The 18,560-nt window shown below is 45.1% G+C and overlaps 1 protein-coding gene across 2 annotated transcripts; it reads right to left on the bottom strand.

Moving 5' to 3' along the window:
• Positions 1–11,651: 11,651 nt before the first annotated feature.
• zc2hc1a (zinc finger, C2HC-type containing 1A) lies at positions 11,652–18,088 on the bottom strand. 2 transcript variants are annotated; one of them, XM_028968028.1, is made up of 9 exons: positions 17,818–18,088; positions 17,196–17,272; positions 16,534–16,650; positions 15,230–15,371; positions 14,985–15,133; positions 14,805–14,901; positions 12,923–13,028; positions 12,588–12,668; positions 11,652–12,503 (listed from the first exon to the last, which is right to left on the bottom strand). In XM_028968028.1, exons 1-9 carry the CDS (start codon positions 17,831–17,833, stop codon positions 12,365–12,367), a joined length of 924 nt encoding a protein of 307 aa, XP_028823861.1. In that variant the 5' UTR covers positions 17,834–18,088; the 3' UTR covers positions 11,652–12,364. The 2 variants fall into 2 exon arrangements, with proteins under 2 accessions (XP_028823861.1, XP_028823871.1); XM_028968038.1 differs by lacking the exon at positions 17,818–18,088 and having other exon boundaries at positions 17,135–17,271.
• Positions 18,089–18,560: the final 472 nt, after the last annotated feature.

Raw genomic sequence — 18,560 nt, 5'->3', positions numbered from 1 at the left:
CTCCAGGTACCGCGCCGCCGCGCCGCGCCGCGGTGCCGGGTCCCCCCCTGTCCGGAGCGCACCGGCGACTGCGCATCCGGGAGGGGGAAATTCCCGCCGCTTAAATACCCGTGTCGCCTTCCCGGTAAAAACGAAACTCGTGGAAAATGACGGGTCATTCGGAAAGCGAATGCAAGTCGCGCCGGACGGGCGGGCGCGCGCGCGCGCACCCGGTCCCAGACGATGTCGCTCGTGTCGCGCGTCGAATTTTTATTATGCGCTCGTAACGGGAACTCTGCTCCTCTCCCCCTGCAGCCCCTTCGTGGTCTTTTTGCTTTGTCACGTATCTGCTCCCTCTCGCCTTCACCTGCGACAGCGGCAAGTCCAAAAAAGTGATCGCGGAGGACTTCTCCAACGTGATCCTTCCCCGCATGAACAACATCGTAAGTGCCCGGCGTTTACTTACTTCTGTGTGTGTGTGTGTGTGTGTGTGTGTGTGTGTGTGTGACCGTGTGGATTCTTGCTGTACGTCTGCGCCCAACAGCTGGAGAACTTCTCTAGACAGCAAGCGAACAAGACTTGCAAGATCAGACCAACCACACCAGGGCACCGCCGGAATGAGGTGAGCGCCTAGCGCCCCCTGCTGGCCGACCATATTGCACACGTCCAGAAACGCACAGAATTCACCTTTTCCTCTTTTTTTTTTGTTATAATTTGCAACGTTTGCTTTTTAGGAATTGCAACAAATCCACAAAGTTCTGTGCAGGCGTTTGCTGAATGGAGCTTTTGGCAATCTGAGTTCAGAGATTCATAAGCTTTCAGAGGAAATAAAGGGCACCCTCGGATGTCAATGTTCCACAAAGAAGGTAAAATTTAATGAATGGCCACACACTGCTGGATCTAGAGGTATTTTATATTTTTTATACTTTTTGTGTGTGATTTTCTTTCAGAACAAACATGATAAAGAGAAGACCAGGAGGAGATTTTGCAGAGTCAGACGATGGCTAGAGGAAATCAAAAGCCACTTCCAGGTGTTGATCTTCACGTGATGAAGTTAACATTTTAAGTGTTGGGGTGGTTCTGCAATAGGGGTTCTTCATTTTGAACAGGAGACTATAAGAAAAGGTGCTGGTCCAGCATCCCCAAAATGAGTTGCTCAGAGGTAAATTTGACACCGTCTAACCACTGCTTCAAACCGCCGAGACGTTCGGAGCCCCAAGATTGTTGTTATGCAATTCAATCCAGGAACACTAGAGCTGTTATTGTGCTTCCTTGTAAAATTACTCATGACTCAGCCATCTTGGGCCTTACAGGCCTTTCAGTTGTGGGTGTTTGCCGTAACACCTCGGGCGGCTTTAGCTACGCTGCAGCATTGTAACTTTTTTCATTTATGTTACTACTATAGCGTCATGTGTGAGAAAATTATGCATAACTTAAAATATTAGCACTACTGGGCATTTACTGTTGTTTCTTAATATGTTTAATTGGAACACATGTTAAATATGGGTAGATCTTTGTATTCAAAAACTAAATCTTTTAACTTGTGCAAGCTTTAAAGTACAGTATTTTCGAAATAATAAAACATAACATGTGCCTACAATTCATACTGTGTCCCACTTTTAATTTGTTAATGGGAAGAAAATGCATGTGGGCAACAACGGATGCTGGATGATATTAATTAACAGGTGGGCAGCTTTCATACAGTAAAAAAAAAATAAAAAATGACGGATTATGATGGTCATAACGATGCGGCTATTCCTCAACTGCTCTGGATGAAGTGGGTGTCAGTAGTGCTGTTACTAAAACAATAAAACAAAAAAACAGATTCTGACACAGAAGCTCTCTCACCGACACACACACTTGATCCATTAAGCCCAATTGGTCACAGTCACGTGGCCCAGCGGCACTACAGTACCCCCGCTGACTAAGCAGACAAAGCAGGCCCTCTTCCTGCCCCTCCCAACTGAACCCTCATGCCACCCAGGAGGCTCTGTGGCGCTCAGCCTGCCTGGCGGCGGAACCCAGGCCCGTGTCTGACCCGCCCTCCTTACCGGCATCCCCACCCCTTTACCCCCCGCCAACCCATACTGTGCCCACCGCTGCTATGCTGCATAGTCACCATCTGGTGAACATAAGGAGGGGAAGCGGTGGTGACATATGGACACAAAACATAGGCAAACACACACAGACAAACATGGATAAAGAGGGTCATCTGGTTCGGTCACTAGACTCTCCAGGACCTCCCCTGGAGGCCGGGTTGGGAGAGCAGGAAGTAGGACACTCAAGACTTCACCCGGCAGGTGGCAACGTGGTGCTGGTACGAGAGGCAGGGGGCTGGGTGTGTCTCTGCAGGTGGTTGGGGGTGAGTGTTGGGTGGAGGCAGCACACCTGTGGATGGTGGCAGGCGGGTGCATGGAGCTGGTACTGGTGGCTGCCTGGGAGATTTGGGGCTCTCTGCAGCTGGCAGGGGTGCTGGTGCTACTGACCTGCTGGGGAATGCCCTGGAGTCCAGTACTAGAACTGGAGGGACCACTGTTTGGTCCCGGCGCGTCCCAACACGTCCTCCAGCTCTCCTCGCTGGCGCCCAAACTCACAGGAGCTCTTCTCTGTCACTCTTCTCCTCTGCCTTTTACTTCTGTCACGTCCGCAAGCTGACAAGGGAAGGAAGTGCAGAGACGGGACATCGTGCAACTGGGATTTATTTATAACAAAGGAAAAAAACGGCATGAGGGGCCAAAAAAAAAGGGAACAAACAAAAAAAACCAGCAGGCGTGTGGTGATTGCCAGGAACTGAAAACTGAGGTAAGTAACAGGGTCCACATAAATGCCGGAGTCCCAAACCGTTAAGCCCAATTGGTGCCAGGGACTCCATAATCAGGTGCATGGGCACCTGCTGTGGCCCTGGGGCATCACAGTGGTTAACATGTTTTTTTCGAAATCTCATGTCATGGACATCTTCTGGTGATATTTTACCAAATCTTGTTCTAAATAAATAAATAAAAAATAAATAAATGTGTATGTGAAATATATATTTTGTAGACTTTGTCCTATTCACTAGTGTCATATGGTGTGACATAATGTTATTGTCATGTTATTGTGTCATTGTGTCTTATAATATGATAATATAAAACAATTTGTCCTGATTCTTTATCATTACTATGGAACTGCGCCCTCCTACATCAACACAATACTAGCTAGCTACACTCCTGCACGCTCTCTCAGATCAGCAAACGAAAGGAGACTAAAAATTCCTTCTTCACGGGGTCTCCGATTCCAATCATCTCTGTTCTCCGTTGTTGTCCCTGGCTGGTGGAACAACCTGCCCTCCTCCACACGACTATCCGAGACTATCACCACGTTTAAGAAGCAGGTGAAAACCCTCTTGTTCAAAAAATATTACAGACAAATCTAACACTTACACACGCACATGCGTACACATTGCACAAACAATACAAAAAACAATCTCTGAGCATGCTCTTCACTGACAAGTTTGAGCCTTATCAGGGCTCTTAGTTTGTAAACTCAATATTCTATAGAAATCGAAGGAGAATTGCTGGTGTCTTCCTCTTGTAAGTCACTTTGGATAAAAGCGTCTGCTAAATAAAGTAAAGTAAAGTACTATAGAAATGTATAATTGTAAAGGACCAGAATTGTACTTTTACAGTTTGACTTTTTCTTGATATAATTCCACATATATTAATATTATTATTGTATTCATTTATATATTTTCTATAATGTGGGTCGTTCGTGTATTTGTGATTGAGTGGTGTGTGTGTCCATGTGGTCGTGTGTTTTGTCCTGTGGGCGGTGCTGTGGTTTGCGCGGGAGGCGGAGTTTGAATAACGTGGCCTGCAGGTGTTGGTTGTTAAGTGAGCTGCGCCATGTTCGGTTGTTCACTGGATTAGTTTGTCGCCCAGTTTGAGCTGCATGTTGTATTGGTGAAGTTGGTTTTGGCCACTTGTAGGAAACCAGAGGAATTGATTGTCATGCTGTATATTTGCATTCCTTGGTGAGCGCAGTGAGGTATTTGAGGTTTATTTTCATGATGCGTATTTATAATTCTGATTTATGTGTAAAATGTATGGTTATGTGTATGTTTCTGTGTATTTTAATGTCGTTTTCACGGTGCTGTAAAAACTTTGAATAAAGCAAAAAGAAACTTAAGAATCTGTCGAGACTCACTTTGGGATCCAAGGGTTGCTACAGTGAAAACTCAACGCAACATCGGAGTCGTCTGCTCCGCCTCAGCCGGCTTCGTTCTGGAAGATGGGCAAGTTCGCAACACTACAGGAGGATACAGAGACTGCAGATGTGGTGAGATACTGGACTTCTTGCAGCGCAAATGTCCAAGTTCAACAAGTGGAAATGTACCTTTCGTTGAGAATGAAGCTTTGAGTTAAATGCTCGAGGTTAAGTGAATGTTTAATGGCCTTATTTAAAGTGCAAATGATTTACGGGTGAAATTAGATGGTTTAGATAAATCAAGCAAGCATAAGCCTGGATATTTAATGCAGTGTAAACCATATTTATTTGTGATCGGCCTATTGCTCCTTTTTTGTTGTTGATGTTTTAACGTTAAGTGTGAGGTAATAGAACACTCTATAGAGTAGATCCACTGATGAGCGAGACTTCTCTGAAGAACAGAAGAAAATTTAGTCTTCACGCTAGAAATAGTCGCTGGTTCTGGTGAGAGGTGATTCACTGAACGAAGCAAGCAGATGCGTGAAGAAGACACGTAAACGCATTCTTGAAATCTTGAGACTTGGAAATTGCAAAGGAACGTCAGAAAAGTCTCAAGAATTGTCACGTCCCCGTCTAGGGGTTGGGAAACATGACAGCCTAAAAGGGAAACACGCACAACACAGTGCACCCCGAACCATTCTACGGCCCAAAGGATCACAGCCACAACCACGTAACAACTACAGCTTCAGGGATCTTCAAGTGGACCAGTAGCATCATAATGGACATGTAATCTAGACCATGACACTGACTACACTCTGGACCTCAACCCTACAACTGTAGGACTTTATATTATTATATTATTGGACAAATCATCACCAGCCCTGCACTGACACCATTTGCAGGCTCAATCTACCCTGGAAGGGGGACCCTCTCTGTATCACTCCTTCCCAACGTTTCTTCCTTTCTTGTTTTTTTTTTTTTTTGTGGAGTTTTTCCTTGTGTGCAGAAGGGTTAACTGTAGGGCTTGTCAAAGCCCATTGAGACATACTGTATGTGATTTTGGGCCATATAAGAAATGAAAAACACCAGAGAAACACCAGAGGGTTATGATCTGTGAACATGACAACTGGAACAGTAGTGGACCCGATGTAAACCTCAAAATATTGAAGTGCCAAAAGTAGTGCTAGTGCCTCCTTCTCAATACTGCTATAGTTTAGCTGATGTTTTAGAGACTTTCGCGAGAAGTAGTGGACTGGGGGATCAATTTCCTACTGCAAAAGTACTGCACCAGCTCCGTTGACAGTCCTCAGACCATAGAAACTCACAGCCTTCCTTAACGGCAGCAGAGCGGGGCAACTTGGTGGATCGGGATACAAACCCGCCACCTTCTGATTACAGGGTCGCTTCCCTAATGGCTGGGCCACCACTGCCCCAGAATTGCTCCTGCGCTACGCTCTCCGGCTCTGCCGCATAGCTCTCCATGGCCCCTGGTCCATCTGAAGGACAATTGACCTCAGGCTCTAATTCCTTTGTCTGAAATAACATGCCCCAAATAGTGCACCTGCTTAGCAAACAAGTCACACGTAACTGGTTTTACTCGCTCCTGCAGCTTCCCCAATACCTCGTCAATGTTCCTCGTAGATGTTCCTCGAATGATCGACCAAATACAACGATGTCATCGAGATATACCAGACAGGTGGACCACTGTAAATCAGCCAGGACCAAATCAACCAGTCACATTATATAGGCCAAAACTAAGCACATTAAATTCATACTTGCCATGTGGTTTGTACTGTGGCTGCATCGCCACCTGCCAATACCCACTGGCATGATCCAAAGTGGCGAAGTGCATTAGACAGACTGTCCAGTGCATTATCGATGCCTGGTAACGGATATGCGTCTTTATGTGTGACATCATTTAACTTACGATAATCAATGCACAGCCACAGAACCCTGTCCTTTTTCCGCACGGGTATAATTGGAGCTGCCCATGGACTATTGGATGGCTGAATAACATCAGTGGCCAACATCCTTATTATTTGATCATCCACTTCTGCTTGTAAATGTAAAGGGACTCGTTGAACCGTTTTTTTAACAGGCCAAGCCTCCCTGGTGTCTTTCATATGCACTGCCAGCTGCGTTCTGCCCAAATCATCCTCCCCCATGCCAAAAATGAGCTGCCACGAGCTGGGCAGACATAATGGACGTCGAGGGGATGACGATCAGCTCCTGCGAGACCAGCCAGAGGAGGACGACGAGGACGCCATTCTCCCGGACGCGCAGGACCTCTAGACCTCCCAGCGCTCAGGGCAGCGAGCCCTCCACGGGGGACTTGGGTTTGGTTTGTAAAAGAGCCTCGGCCAGGCTGGGCATTGCCTGGCCAGCCCCCCGTGGCGACCTCAGGCGGTCCTTTTCCAACCGCGTCCCCGTCAAGGGCTACTCGGTTCTGTATATTGCCGACATGGAGGAGCTGGGGCTCTCCACCCACCCCCCATGGTCGAGACATCGGTGGCTCACCCGACCAGGAGGGCTTCTTTCTCGCTTCACCGCCTCCATTTATCAGCAGATTTTTAGGGGACTGAACGTGGCCTCGCTCCCGACGCCGTACCAAGCCGAAGCCCAATCCAGCTACCTGGGAGGAGGTCTGCATGGTCTCAGGCCTGAATCTGCGCACTTCACGTGGCTGTGGCCACACAACGGGTCTCGGCGTCGCGGGCCAGCGCTCGTTGTGGTTACACTTATCCAGTGTCACCGACCGGGAGGAGGCAGGATTTCTCCACGCCCCATTCTGGACCTGCGTGTTTTCAACAACCACCTCAGACAGTTCACGTTCAGAATGCTCACTCAAAAGGGCCTTTTCCGCGACTGGTTCACTACAGTGGACCTGCAGAATGCGTATTTTCACATAGGAATCTATCCTGCCAGGTTCTGGTTCCACGGCGTGGCTTACGAGTTTCTCACGGTCCCGTTCGGCCTGAGCCTCACGCCCCGTGTGTTCAGCAAATGTATAGAAGCAGCTCTGACCCCGCTCAGATCCTGGGGCGTCAGGCTTATCTGGACGATTATCTGCTCTGCGCCCGATCGCGCGAGCAGGCAGTGCACGAAACGAAGGTACTGGTGACCCACCTCACCAGCCTGGGTTTCAGAGCGCACTGGTTCCGTCCCAGACCTTGGAATATCTGGGCCTCCAGATAAATTCCGTGTATTTTCGCGCTTCACTGTCCGAGAGACGCGTACTGTCGTTAGAACAGTGCGTCGGTCTGTTCAGCAGCGGCAGAGCGGTCCAGTTCAGGACCTGCCTGCGCCTGCTGGGACTCATGGCCTCTACTGTAGCGGTGGTTCCGCTGGGTCTGTTGAACATGAGGGATTTTCATGAACATGAGCGAACACTGGTGCGAACAGAGGCGGGTTGTGCCGTTCGTGTGTTCGGTTACTGATGCAGGACATGTTGGACAAGGGCAGGGCATTTTCCACTGTTAAAGTGTATCTGGCTACAATAGCGTGGGGTTTGACAACGTGTCTGTGGATAAGCATCCTGTCATGGGCCGTTTTTATGAAAGGCGCCCGCCAGCCGGCTAGTCAGCTTTTAGTCCCATTGTGGGACTTGCCCCTGGTCCTGCAGACGTTCTCAGAACCTCCCTCGAGCCTCTGGATCTGGTGAAAATCCTGACCCTCAAGACAGCCTTGCTTCTCGCGCTGTCCTCGGCGAAGCGGGTGGGTGAGATTCATGCGTTCTCTGTTCACCCTTCTTGTATTTACATGTGCATTTACGGCATTTACCAGACGCCCTTATCCAGAGCGACTTACAACCAGTAGTTACAGGGGACAGTCCCCCCCCTGGAGCAACTTAGGGTTAAGTGTCTTGCACAGGGACACAATGGTAGTAAGTGGGATTTGAACCTGGGTCTTCTGGTTCATAGGCGAGTGTGTTACCCACTAAGCTACTACCACCTATGAACTTGTATGAACTTCGGCCTGGGCGGTGCTGGGGTCGCGCTGTTACCGAACCCAGCATTTGTTCCCAAGGTTGTTAACTCTGCTTATAACTGTAGCGCTGTGGAGCTGAGCGCTTTTCATCCCCCTCCATTTTCGTCAGGAGAAGATCGGAGGCTGCATTGTCTGTGTCCGGTACGTGCTTTGCGGGTTTACACGGACAGAACCAGAGGTTTCAGGAGGAGTGACCAGCTGTTCGTGTCCTGGGCTCCTCCATACAGAGGTAAGCCGATTTCATCTCAGCGTTCATCGCGCTGGCAGGTCTCCCGACCCCGCACACTGCGGTCATTGAGTCTGTCCTGTGCTCCTCCATCACCGCCTGGTATGGAGCAGCCACTAAACAGGACAGGATCAGACTGCAGCGGACTGTACGTCAGCAGAAAGGATCACCGGTGCCCCACTGCCCTCCATCCAGGACCTGTACCTCTCAAGATCCAGGAAAAGGGCAGGGAAAATCATCCCAGACCCCTCACACCCTGGACACAGGCTCTTTGACCTGCTGCCCTCTGGCAGACGTTATAGAAGCCTGCAGACCAGGACCAGTTTCTTCCCCCTCGCCATCTCCCTCCTAAACAGCTGATACTGTAAATCTCCTCCATCATTGCACACTGCACTTTATGTTCACTTGTATATAAGATTTAGTTTGTTTTTTGCCTATTTATTCATAAAAGTAGATATAGTTATTTATAAATCACAAACCATCCACAACTTGGACAATAACACTTACACACATCCTTGCACATTGTTGTTGTTGTTTTTTCCTACTCTGTACTTGAGAGACACCATCTACCGGAATCAAATTCCTTGTATGTGCTTGCACTTACTTGGCCAATAAATAAGATTCTGATTCTGATTCCACTAGAGCCACGGCTACCTCTTGGGCTTTATTCAGGGGGGTTTCTGTACATGATATTTGTGCTGCTGCTAGCTGGGCTACACCGCACACATTTATTAGATTTTACCGACTGATTAGTGTCTTTTCGGCTCCGCGTGCGTCCGGACGGAGGTACTTCGGAAAGCATGGAATACAGAAGTTGGCCATATCTTTCCCATAGTGAGATACCGAGCAAATGTTTGAAAGAGAATGTTAGGTTACTTAACGTAACCCCGGTTCTCTGACAACATAGAGTGAGGTATCTCACCACTTCCCCCTGCTTGCATGTTGCACGGAGAAGAGCATGCTAGAGAGGGCCGTTCCAGCGGGCTGCAGCACCTGATATAGGGAGGCGGGGCTCCCGGCGTGCAGCTGCCATTGGTCCGTCTGTGACGGATGTGGTGCCATTGGTGCTTTGCGATCGGTCACACTGAGGATGTTCCCATAGTGAGATACCTCACTCATGTTATTAGAACCAGGGTTACGTTAAGTAACCTAACGCTCTGTGGGTGAAAATGATTGGTTTGGGCCCGAGGTCAGAGGAGAATGGCCAGAGTGGTTCGAGCTGATAAAACAGTAACAGTAACTCAAATAACCTCTTGTTACAAACAAGGTAGGGAGAAGAGCATCTCTGAACACATAACATGTCAAACCTTGAAGCAGATGAGCTTCAGCAGCGGTGGGGGCAGTGGTGGCCTAGCGGTTAAGGAAGCGGCCCCATAATCAGAAGGTTGCCGGTTCGAACCCCGATCTGCCAAGGTGCCAATGAGGTGCCACTGAGCAAAGCACCGTCCCCACACACTGCTCCCCGGGCCCACTGCTAACCAAGGGTGATGGGTTAAACACAGAGGACAAATTTCACTGTGTGCACCGTGTGCTGTGCTGTGTATCACATGTGACAATCACTTCACTTTTTTTTTTTTTTATCTTAGCAGCAGAAGACCACATCGGGTGCCACTCCTGGCAGCTACGAACAGGAAACTGAGGCTACAATTCACACAGGTTCACCGAAATTGGACAATAGAAAACTGGAAAAATGTTGCCTGGTCTGATGAGTCTCAATTTCTGCTGTGACATTCGGATGGTGGGGTGAGAATTTGGCATCAACAAAATGAAAGCATGGATCCCTCCTGCCTTGTATCAACGGTTCAGGCTGGTGGTGGTGGTTGTTTAATGGTGTGGGGGACATTGTCTTGGCACACTTTGGGCCAGTACTAATTGATCATCATTGCAAGTGTGTTGTTGCTGACCATGTCCATCCCTTTATGACCACAGAGTACCCATCTTCTGATGACTACTTCCAGCAGGATAATGCACCATGTCATAAAGCTCGAATCATCTCAGACTTGTTTGTGGAACATGACAATGAGTTCACGGCCTCCCCAAATGGCCTCCACAGTCACCAGATCTCAATGCCTTTGGGATGTGGTGGAACGGGAGATTCGCATCTTGGATGTGCAGCTGACAGATCTGCAGCAACTGCGTGATGCCATCATGTCAGTATGGACCAATATCTCTGAGGAATGTTGAATCTATGCCACGAAGGATTAATGCAGTTCTGAAGGCAACAGGGGGTCCCACCCGGTACAAGCAAGGTGTGCCTAATAAAGTGGCCAGTGAGTGTACAGTAAAGGCCAGGTCTCCACTTTTTGTTAAGTACATAACTCCACATGCGTTCATTCATAGGTTTTATGAAAATTAAGAAAACACATCGAATAAGGTGTCTCCACACGTTTGGCCTGTACTGTATGTAGAACAGCTTAAACTTATTTCCTCAAATTATTATTATTATTTTTTACTTCTTTTATCTTTGATAGGACAAATCCTTCCAAATCTAACATCATTCTTCTTTGCCATTCTGTGACAGCTCGGGCAGTTGTCTTGCTGTTTAACCCACTTTTTGGTTTAGATCTACAGATACCCTTTTTGCCAAGCTGTAGCGAAAAAACCCACAAACAAGCACCACCACATTTTTGCAGATGGGATGAGGTCCTTATGCTGGAATGTGATGTTTTTCTTTACTCAAAATATAACACTTCTCATTCTCAAACATTTATGTACTAGTGTTAATAGAAAAAAAAAAAAAAGCTCAGCGATCCACAGGTTTCACGTTAAGAAATGGTTCTAGTTAAAATCTTTCTTCTACACAATTCTTTATTCATTTGGCTATTTAAAGAAATTTCCCTTTCGAGCTTTTCCTAGCACCATGCATCACGAAGGTCGTTCAGTATTCACACGCCACATCCCACAATGAAAGCATTCAGTGTTTACTGTAACTGAAGGAATCCAGTGGCAGAGGCCGCAGCCCCATCGGTCCTTTTACACCGCTGCAGCATACACTCACCTGCAATTCCGAGAAGTTCCTCTGGCTGCATATAAGGAGGTAATTTATTTGGAAACCGGTAAACACTACAGACTTTGGAAAAAAAACATATTTGTATAATAGATACACCTGAGCCAGGGTGAAAATGACATGCACATTCCCAATTCACATTTGAAAAGGATAACAAAATGAAGATATCAAGATTTGCATGACTGTTTATTTAGGTTGATCATTGACGAAGGAATGAAATAAAAATCAAATGACAGAACCATAAATAGCCAATACACAGACATTGCATGGGTATTGAAGTAAACATAGCTGATTGAGTAAATTTACCTTTTGGGGTTTCTGATATATATTTCTGCTTCATCTAATTGATCTAAAGTGTCATAGCTTTGAAATTGGTGATATGCATCAACAATTTAATTTTAAATAGCATGTGATAAATAATTATTTGTGCGCCTTTAAAGCATGAGTGAATTTGAAGCAATGTCTTGTTTCAGTCTTTATAAAGTCCAAGAAATGTGAACGAGTACACCAGAGAAACCAAAACAACTGTTGACAGGTGATATACAGTGCACCAAGGGATGAACATTTTCTTCTTGATAGTAAAACATGGACCAAGAAACAGAAAAAAAACAAAACAAACTACTAATTCAGTATAAAACTAAACAGCATTTTTGTAAATTGTCAATGTGCATAAAATAAATTGAATATAAATAACTTATAAAACATACATAAAATAACGAAAATAAAATTTTGTTCAAAAGATTGCTACCCCAGGGCACAAGCCTGAATAAACTCATCACACTAAGCAATTTATCTTAATGAACCCAATCTCAAACTTAACACCAGTTTCAAAAACTTTACGTTTGAAATTGCTCTCATAAAAATAATGTTATAATAATTGTACAGTAGTCAATCATATTGCACACATTTAACCAACAGAACATTTTATGGGGAGGGGATAATTTATTTGCTGTATTAATTTCCATCCTCAAGTCCTAACAACTTTAAACACACATTCTCCGCATTCCACACTCACAGCAAAACTTAGCAGAGTCTAGTGGATACTTGGTCCCACACTCATGGCAAAACTTGGACATTTGACTGGTAGTTCCATCAACCTCATTAGCAGTCTGGGCAAGGTTACTGTTGGGGAAAATATCTAGACATGAATTAAATGGGACATTATACGTTTATGTTGGCTGTAAGTAAAATCTGACATCTGTTTACCTTGAGCTGTTGTTTTCTGCAATGTTGTCTTTCTTGTTTTTAATCCCAATACCAGAGGAAGTCTTCTGATACACATTGACTCTAAAGGACAATAACAAATGCATTAATCAATCAGGGATAGTTTTACAGGTAATGGAAAGCAGCAATCAATTTAATATTGTTTTCCTTGATTATCAGCGGGATCATGGAAACAGCATATGAACAGTGATTCTACATAAGACACTAACAAAGGTCACAGCTCTAATCTCCACTTCACGTTCAGAAGCAGTGATAAAGTTCTTTTCCAGATTGGTGCAGCGTCCAGGCCAAAAAATGTTGTAGTCACGGAGTATTACCTCGAAGGTGGACTTGTCAGCCCAGTGACATTGGAGCGAGCCGGAGCATATCCTGTAGAGGGGTTCTTTGACAACCCTGTAGGGGTGGTCTTGCTGGCAGAAATACCTGATTTAAATCAAAATAAATGTAAAAATATAAAACAAATTTAGGCAATAACTACATTCATAAATGTAACATAATGGGCACTTTTTTTAAAATTTGGCTGAACATTCTAAAGTGCTACAATGTGTGGCTTGTGTAAAGTAAGAATAGATACAACAAGAACGATTGAAACAATCTTTAATTTTGTTCGTGCATGTTACACTGACAAGCATGGGTTTAAATGCGGACGTAGTATGCATGACTTATCAGTCATCGGACTCCTTACATTTTAAGCCCCATGCTTGGGATTGTAGCAACAGTGCACAAAGAGCTCTGTATATCGCGAAGGCCTTATTGGCTTTGAGTCAAAAAAAAAAAAAGACAAACCAAGTGCATGAAGCAGGCTGAAAGTAAAATGTTACATACACAAAAAAAAGGCTGATGTCACATACACAATTTTAGATACACAGACATAAATAGATACAAGCAAAAAAAATATTCTTATTAGACAACATGAACCTAGTGCTTTTTTGTTCATCAATAATTATAAATAAATATCAATCAATTAATTATATATTAAACACCATTAGAAGCCCTTGTTGCTATTATTTAGGGTCAGAAAAATACTGCAGATACACTGATCAGCCATAACATTGTACTAGGTAAAGTGAATCTCATTGATGAATCTATCACTGGCCATTGTGATACACATCGCAGCACATTAATGCCCCCCTGGCATTAAAACCAGTTCCCTGGTGAAATTTTCAGCGAATATGGTGTTGGGCAAGACAGGTACAAGTGGTAATATTTCTAATAGTTCTTAACTTTGACTGGACCCAGAGATCATCACTACATCCAGATTTAAAACTTTATTTCTTATAACCAGCAGGACAGTAAGGCTGGTTGTTAGCTAACATTAACAGACATATTTAGGCATAGTTATAATCTGTAGTGTGTAGTGTCGAGGCCGCAAACCAAATAAATAAATTAAGTGAAAGTGAAGTGATTGTATGTGCAAGCTTTTCTTGATATATGGCCTAGGGGGCGCCTCATAGCTGCAGCCCACTACATTTGTTTCCTGTTGAGGCAGGACTTTCGCAAAAAAACCAACGCAATTTAAACGTGCGGTCAGCTATGGCAAAGAGGCTACCAGTGTTGAATCCGCATCACTAGCCCAATCGCAAGCTCTGCAAACTCTTGGTCACGCAAACAAATCAGCTGATTCAAAAACGTGATTTTATTATCATGGTTCCAGTTCATTTTGCAAGTGGGTATGACTTTTTTTTGTATTCCAGGTCTCCCCAATGCTTATTTATTTGCTACGTTTTAGAGTACAATCAGAGTACAGCGCACACACTGGTGACTGAGTGAAAATTCAATTACTCTTTAGTAAATCTGACATGTGACATACACACCGTACAAGTTGTTTTAAGATAGTAGAATATATTGATATATTTATCTTAAACAACAATTCAAATTGTACAAAATGTGCACTGTCATTAGCACAAAACAAGTCAGATAAACAATAAAATTCACCCTCCCCCCTGATCTGTTTTTAATGCTGGAAAAAGTCTGATCCATCCACCTCATATCTTACAGAACGTAAAGGATCTGCTGCTAATGGCTTGACACCAGATACCGCAGCATACCTTCAGAAGTCTAGAGGAGTGCATGCCTCCACAGGTCAGGGCTGTTTTAGTGGCAAAAGCGTCATTATGTTATGGCGATCTGTGTATGTGATCGGTGTATGTAAGTTGTGGGTATTTACTGGATAAACAATACAGACAAGGCATTTGTTACCACTATACTGTCCAGGAGGGCGCTGAGGTAAACGGGATGAGGGAGACACAGTGGACACAGCCGGAGTGCTGGTCTTCTTTACCGGAGGTGGCTTATACTGATAAGAAAGATAGGGAGTCATTGGTTTCTGCAAAAGATTTAAGAATTGTGACGTCAGCCCTGTCACCCAGGCTAGTTTACCTGTGATCTCGCTGGTAGCTTTCCCTTGGCGTCTCCAGGAAACTTGCCTTTGTTGGGGATGCGTGATGCTTGGTCCTTACAGAAGTTGATGTGCCGTTCTGCCGCATTTTGACCGAATCGCCTCTGACAATAAGGGCACTGGATGTAATCTGCAACATTACACAGAAAACAAAAAAAAGATCCGCTCACAAAAACGTTCACATTTCACAATATCCCACAACACGGTCACACAATTTCAGGCTCACCAGGGTCATAAGAAGGCGGAGGTGGTGGAGGAAGGGGGCCACCATCTTTAATTGCTTGATTTATAGATTTGGCGGCTCTGATTGAAGCAATGAATTCTTCGTGCTTCCTGCGCCAGTTCGACTGCTTCTTGGGCGGCTCTGGCTATGAGAACGCAGACGTCACTACAAGCCAAATGACTAATGAAAAAGGTGCAGCCTTTACTATATTGCTACTCAACAGGAAAGCAATCATCGCGGTTCTACTCGGAAGAGGAAGCTCCAACCATTAGCCTACTATTAAAAGCAAATGATCACACTCTGGCCGAGAAAACACAGATCAATAAATTGTGCATGCTGTTACAGAATAAAACTAATAGGATAAAGTGCACATTTTTTAGAAAGACGGTTTAAAAATCACGGCAGCGGGAACTCATTCTCGTATCCTCTCCCTGTGGAGGACTCTAGAATTGTCTTTGAGTTTTACAGCAACTGACAGAAGTAGATCAGGATCAGCGTCATCATCATAGTCCATCATCTGCAGCCCACCATTAATTCCAGTCATAGCTCAGTTCAGACATCCTTCGTTCGGGCCTTCCGAAGATTATACTTGTCGTTGGATTATAATATTCAAGACTCTGATTAAAGCAAAATAGTGTGTAATATGCAGTTTGACTATGATTTTATTGTGATGATCCTCAATATTTTTAGGTTCAAGGGCAAAATTATACACACTAATAAGCGAAAGCAAATTGTAAAGCAGGAGGGACATATATTTATCTACTGCTCTTCTACTTCAATCTACTTCATATTTGCAGGCAGATAGAAAAGATGTTTAGTCAGGCTTACATCGTTGCAGATTTACAATATTACCTGCTATGAATATGGCTGTTAAAAGCTCCCTAACAGACAAAGACATAAGCATATATATGTTTTTTTAAATCACACATTGCATCATGCAGTTTTTTTTTATATCCCCTCAAGCATGGATCTTCAACTGATGGCCCACAAGGTCCTCTACTGCTGAGTCAGGTCTGGAGACAGTGCGGCCAATCATTAACTATGCCAGAGAACTGAAAACAAGGCCTGAACTTAAAACAAGGCCGATCTTAAGAATGTAAATGTAAATGTAGGTAAATGTAAGAAACTGTGTGAAGTGTAAGCATGCACCTCAATGAAAAAGTACACACACACACACACACACACACTGTGCAAGCATTTTTTTTAATATACATGTTTTCTCCCTGCAGTCGTGTGTGCAAAAACAAGAGTGTAGTAATTATGTAGTACTTAGATGAGTAATCTAAGGAACTGTAGTGTCACCTCACCTTTGGTTTTAAGGGCTTTAAAGTGGAAATATCGGTTCCTTCCGCCCTCTGCCTGCTGGAGTCAAAGACCTTCCTCTTTTTGAGGGTCGATTTCTGGCAAATAGACATATGTTTCTCCTGCAAGGAGAACAACGGGGAACGTCAAAACAGCAAGGGCCTGTGTGACATGTATCAGCGTCAAAATGTTTGCTCTGTCTTTGTGCTGCTGCACACAGTTATTATTACATGGATGATGCCAACTTTGTAAGCATTAGCTCTAGGCTAGTCAGAGAAACAACAATGAGTACGTCTCTGCAAATCTGACTCAGTGTATTGTGTCCTTCATTAACATGAAGGGGCAGGGGCAGTGACCCCGTAATCAGAAGGTGGCCAGATCGAATCCCGAGCCACCAAGGTGCCACTGAACAAAGCACCTTCCCCACACACTTTACACACTGCTCCCCGCTGCCTTTCATTCAGGGGATGGGTTAAATGCAGAGACCAAATTTCACTGCGTGCACTGGGTGCCGTGCTGTGTCACGTGACTAATCACTTTCACCTTTTGAAGCACAACAGAGCCCTGTGACGAAATTTCATGTTGACAACCTGCATAATTACATACCATAGTCAATTGCACAAACTCTTTTGAATGTACATGAAATGCTCTGTGATGTCAGGCTTACAACAACTTCGCTGAAAAAGCTTCTGCCACAGATTTTGCATTCGACCATCTTATCATTAGATGGTGCCGAGTCAGCATCTGTAAAATGGTGTGGGATAAATATGAATTATTATAAACATGTAATAAATGAAATATATATGATCTATGTATACCATAGCACACTTAGCTACTCTACTGCGTACTAAAGCAGAATACCGCGCAAACTGACTAATTTCAGGCATCGACGGCCTTGCGTTGGGTGCGTGCGTGCGTGCGTGCGTGCGTGCGTCTCGTCACTGCTTAGCAACCAGCAGGACAGTGAGGCTGGCTGCTAGCCGTTAGCTGACCTATTTAGGCACAGTTATAACGTCACACTAAACGATAGGCACAGACACACGCACACGGAAAAATGAAAATCTCAAATGTTATGACTGTGACGTGCGGAACATGTAAAACGTAGACCCAATAAAAGAACGTAGTTGCCGTCCCTTCCCCAAAACAACAACAACAAAAAAAAAAACGACCAGTTAGCCGTTAGCATTATGCACTTTTACGTCCAGGGTTAACTACTGTGGAACATCCCGACGAATAAAATTGCGATGTATTGGTAAATGTATGCCTTTGTTGTGTGGTAATCGGCTCACCCTCAAACTCGTCCATCTTTCTATTGGTTCGTCTGGTTTCTGTGTCCTAAAGGCGGCTGATGCTGTCGTGAGAGAGGGACCGTCCTGCGGGCAGCGAGCCTACCGGTAGTGTTGCCAGATCGCGGGAGACGAGTCCGGCTGTCCGCAGCCCTGTACTCCTTCTAACGTTATTTACGTCGGTCAGTAATGACTAAGAAGTGAATCTATAATCTTCACGTTCTAAAGCTAACGGGTGCTTGTCAAAAGGAACCTCCGCGCGGCTTTATGAAAACTACTTAAAACACGTGGATCTGGCAACGTGTGCAGCAGGCAATATCCCGCCTCTTTATTGGTCCTCTGTGCCATCTGGACGCGACAGGGATGTGCTGCAATATCGGTTTCGCTCGGCAGGTGGCGCATGGGAGGCGTCTCCGCTTGCGCATTAGCGCACGAAGCCAAAGTTTTGGCACGTTACGCGTAATAATTTCGCCGCGTAGTCTTAGCAGCGGCGAAGTTCAAAAGAAACCGGTTCGTGTTGAGCTGATTACGCGGATCGTGTGTTTTAACAGAATAAAGCAGCGCTGGGGGCACTTTCCCCGCATGCGCGTGCAACAATCGGTGTCGTGTCTACTAAATAAACTGGCACCGCTACAGGCAGCTGTGCACAGCCGGGCAGAGCATGTCACCAACTGGTGAACTGGAGTGGCTTCACAAGGATGCCCGTTCAGCATTCTTTGACACAACAAGGCTAGCTTGTCTGCAGA

The sequence above is a fragment of the Denticeps clupeoides genome, chromosome 2 (genome assembly GCF_900700375.1).
Source record: "Denticeps clupeoides chromosome 2, fDenClu1.1, whole genome shotgun sequence".
Lineage (NCBI taxonomy): Eukaryota > Metazoa > Chordata > Actinopteri > Clupeiformes > Denticipitidae > Denticeps > Denticeps clupeoides.
This window is presented reverse-complemented; position numbering and strand designations above follow the sequence as displayed.

Bases quoted from the DNA above. Each gene is read 5' to 3' on its own strand.
- zc2hc1a (XM_028968028.1), bottom strand. The intron at 15,134-15,229 runs GTGAGCCTGAAA...GTAATGTTGCAG, and splicing joins TCCGCCTTCTTATGACCCTG to ATTACATCCAGTGCCCTTAT. The intron at 12,669-12,922 runs GTAATACTCCGT...ATTGTCCTTTAG, and splicing joins CTGACAAGTCCACCTTCGAG to AGTCAATGTGTATCAGAAGA.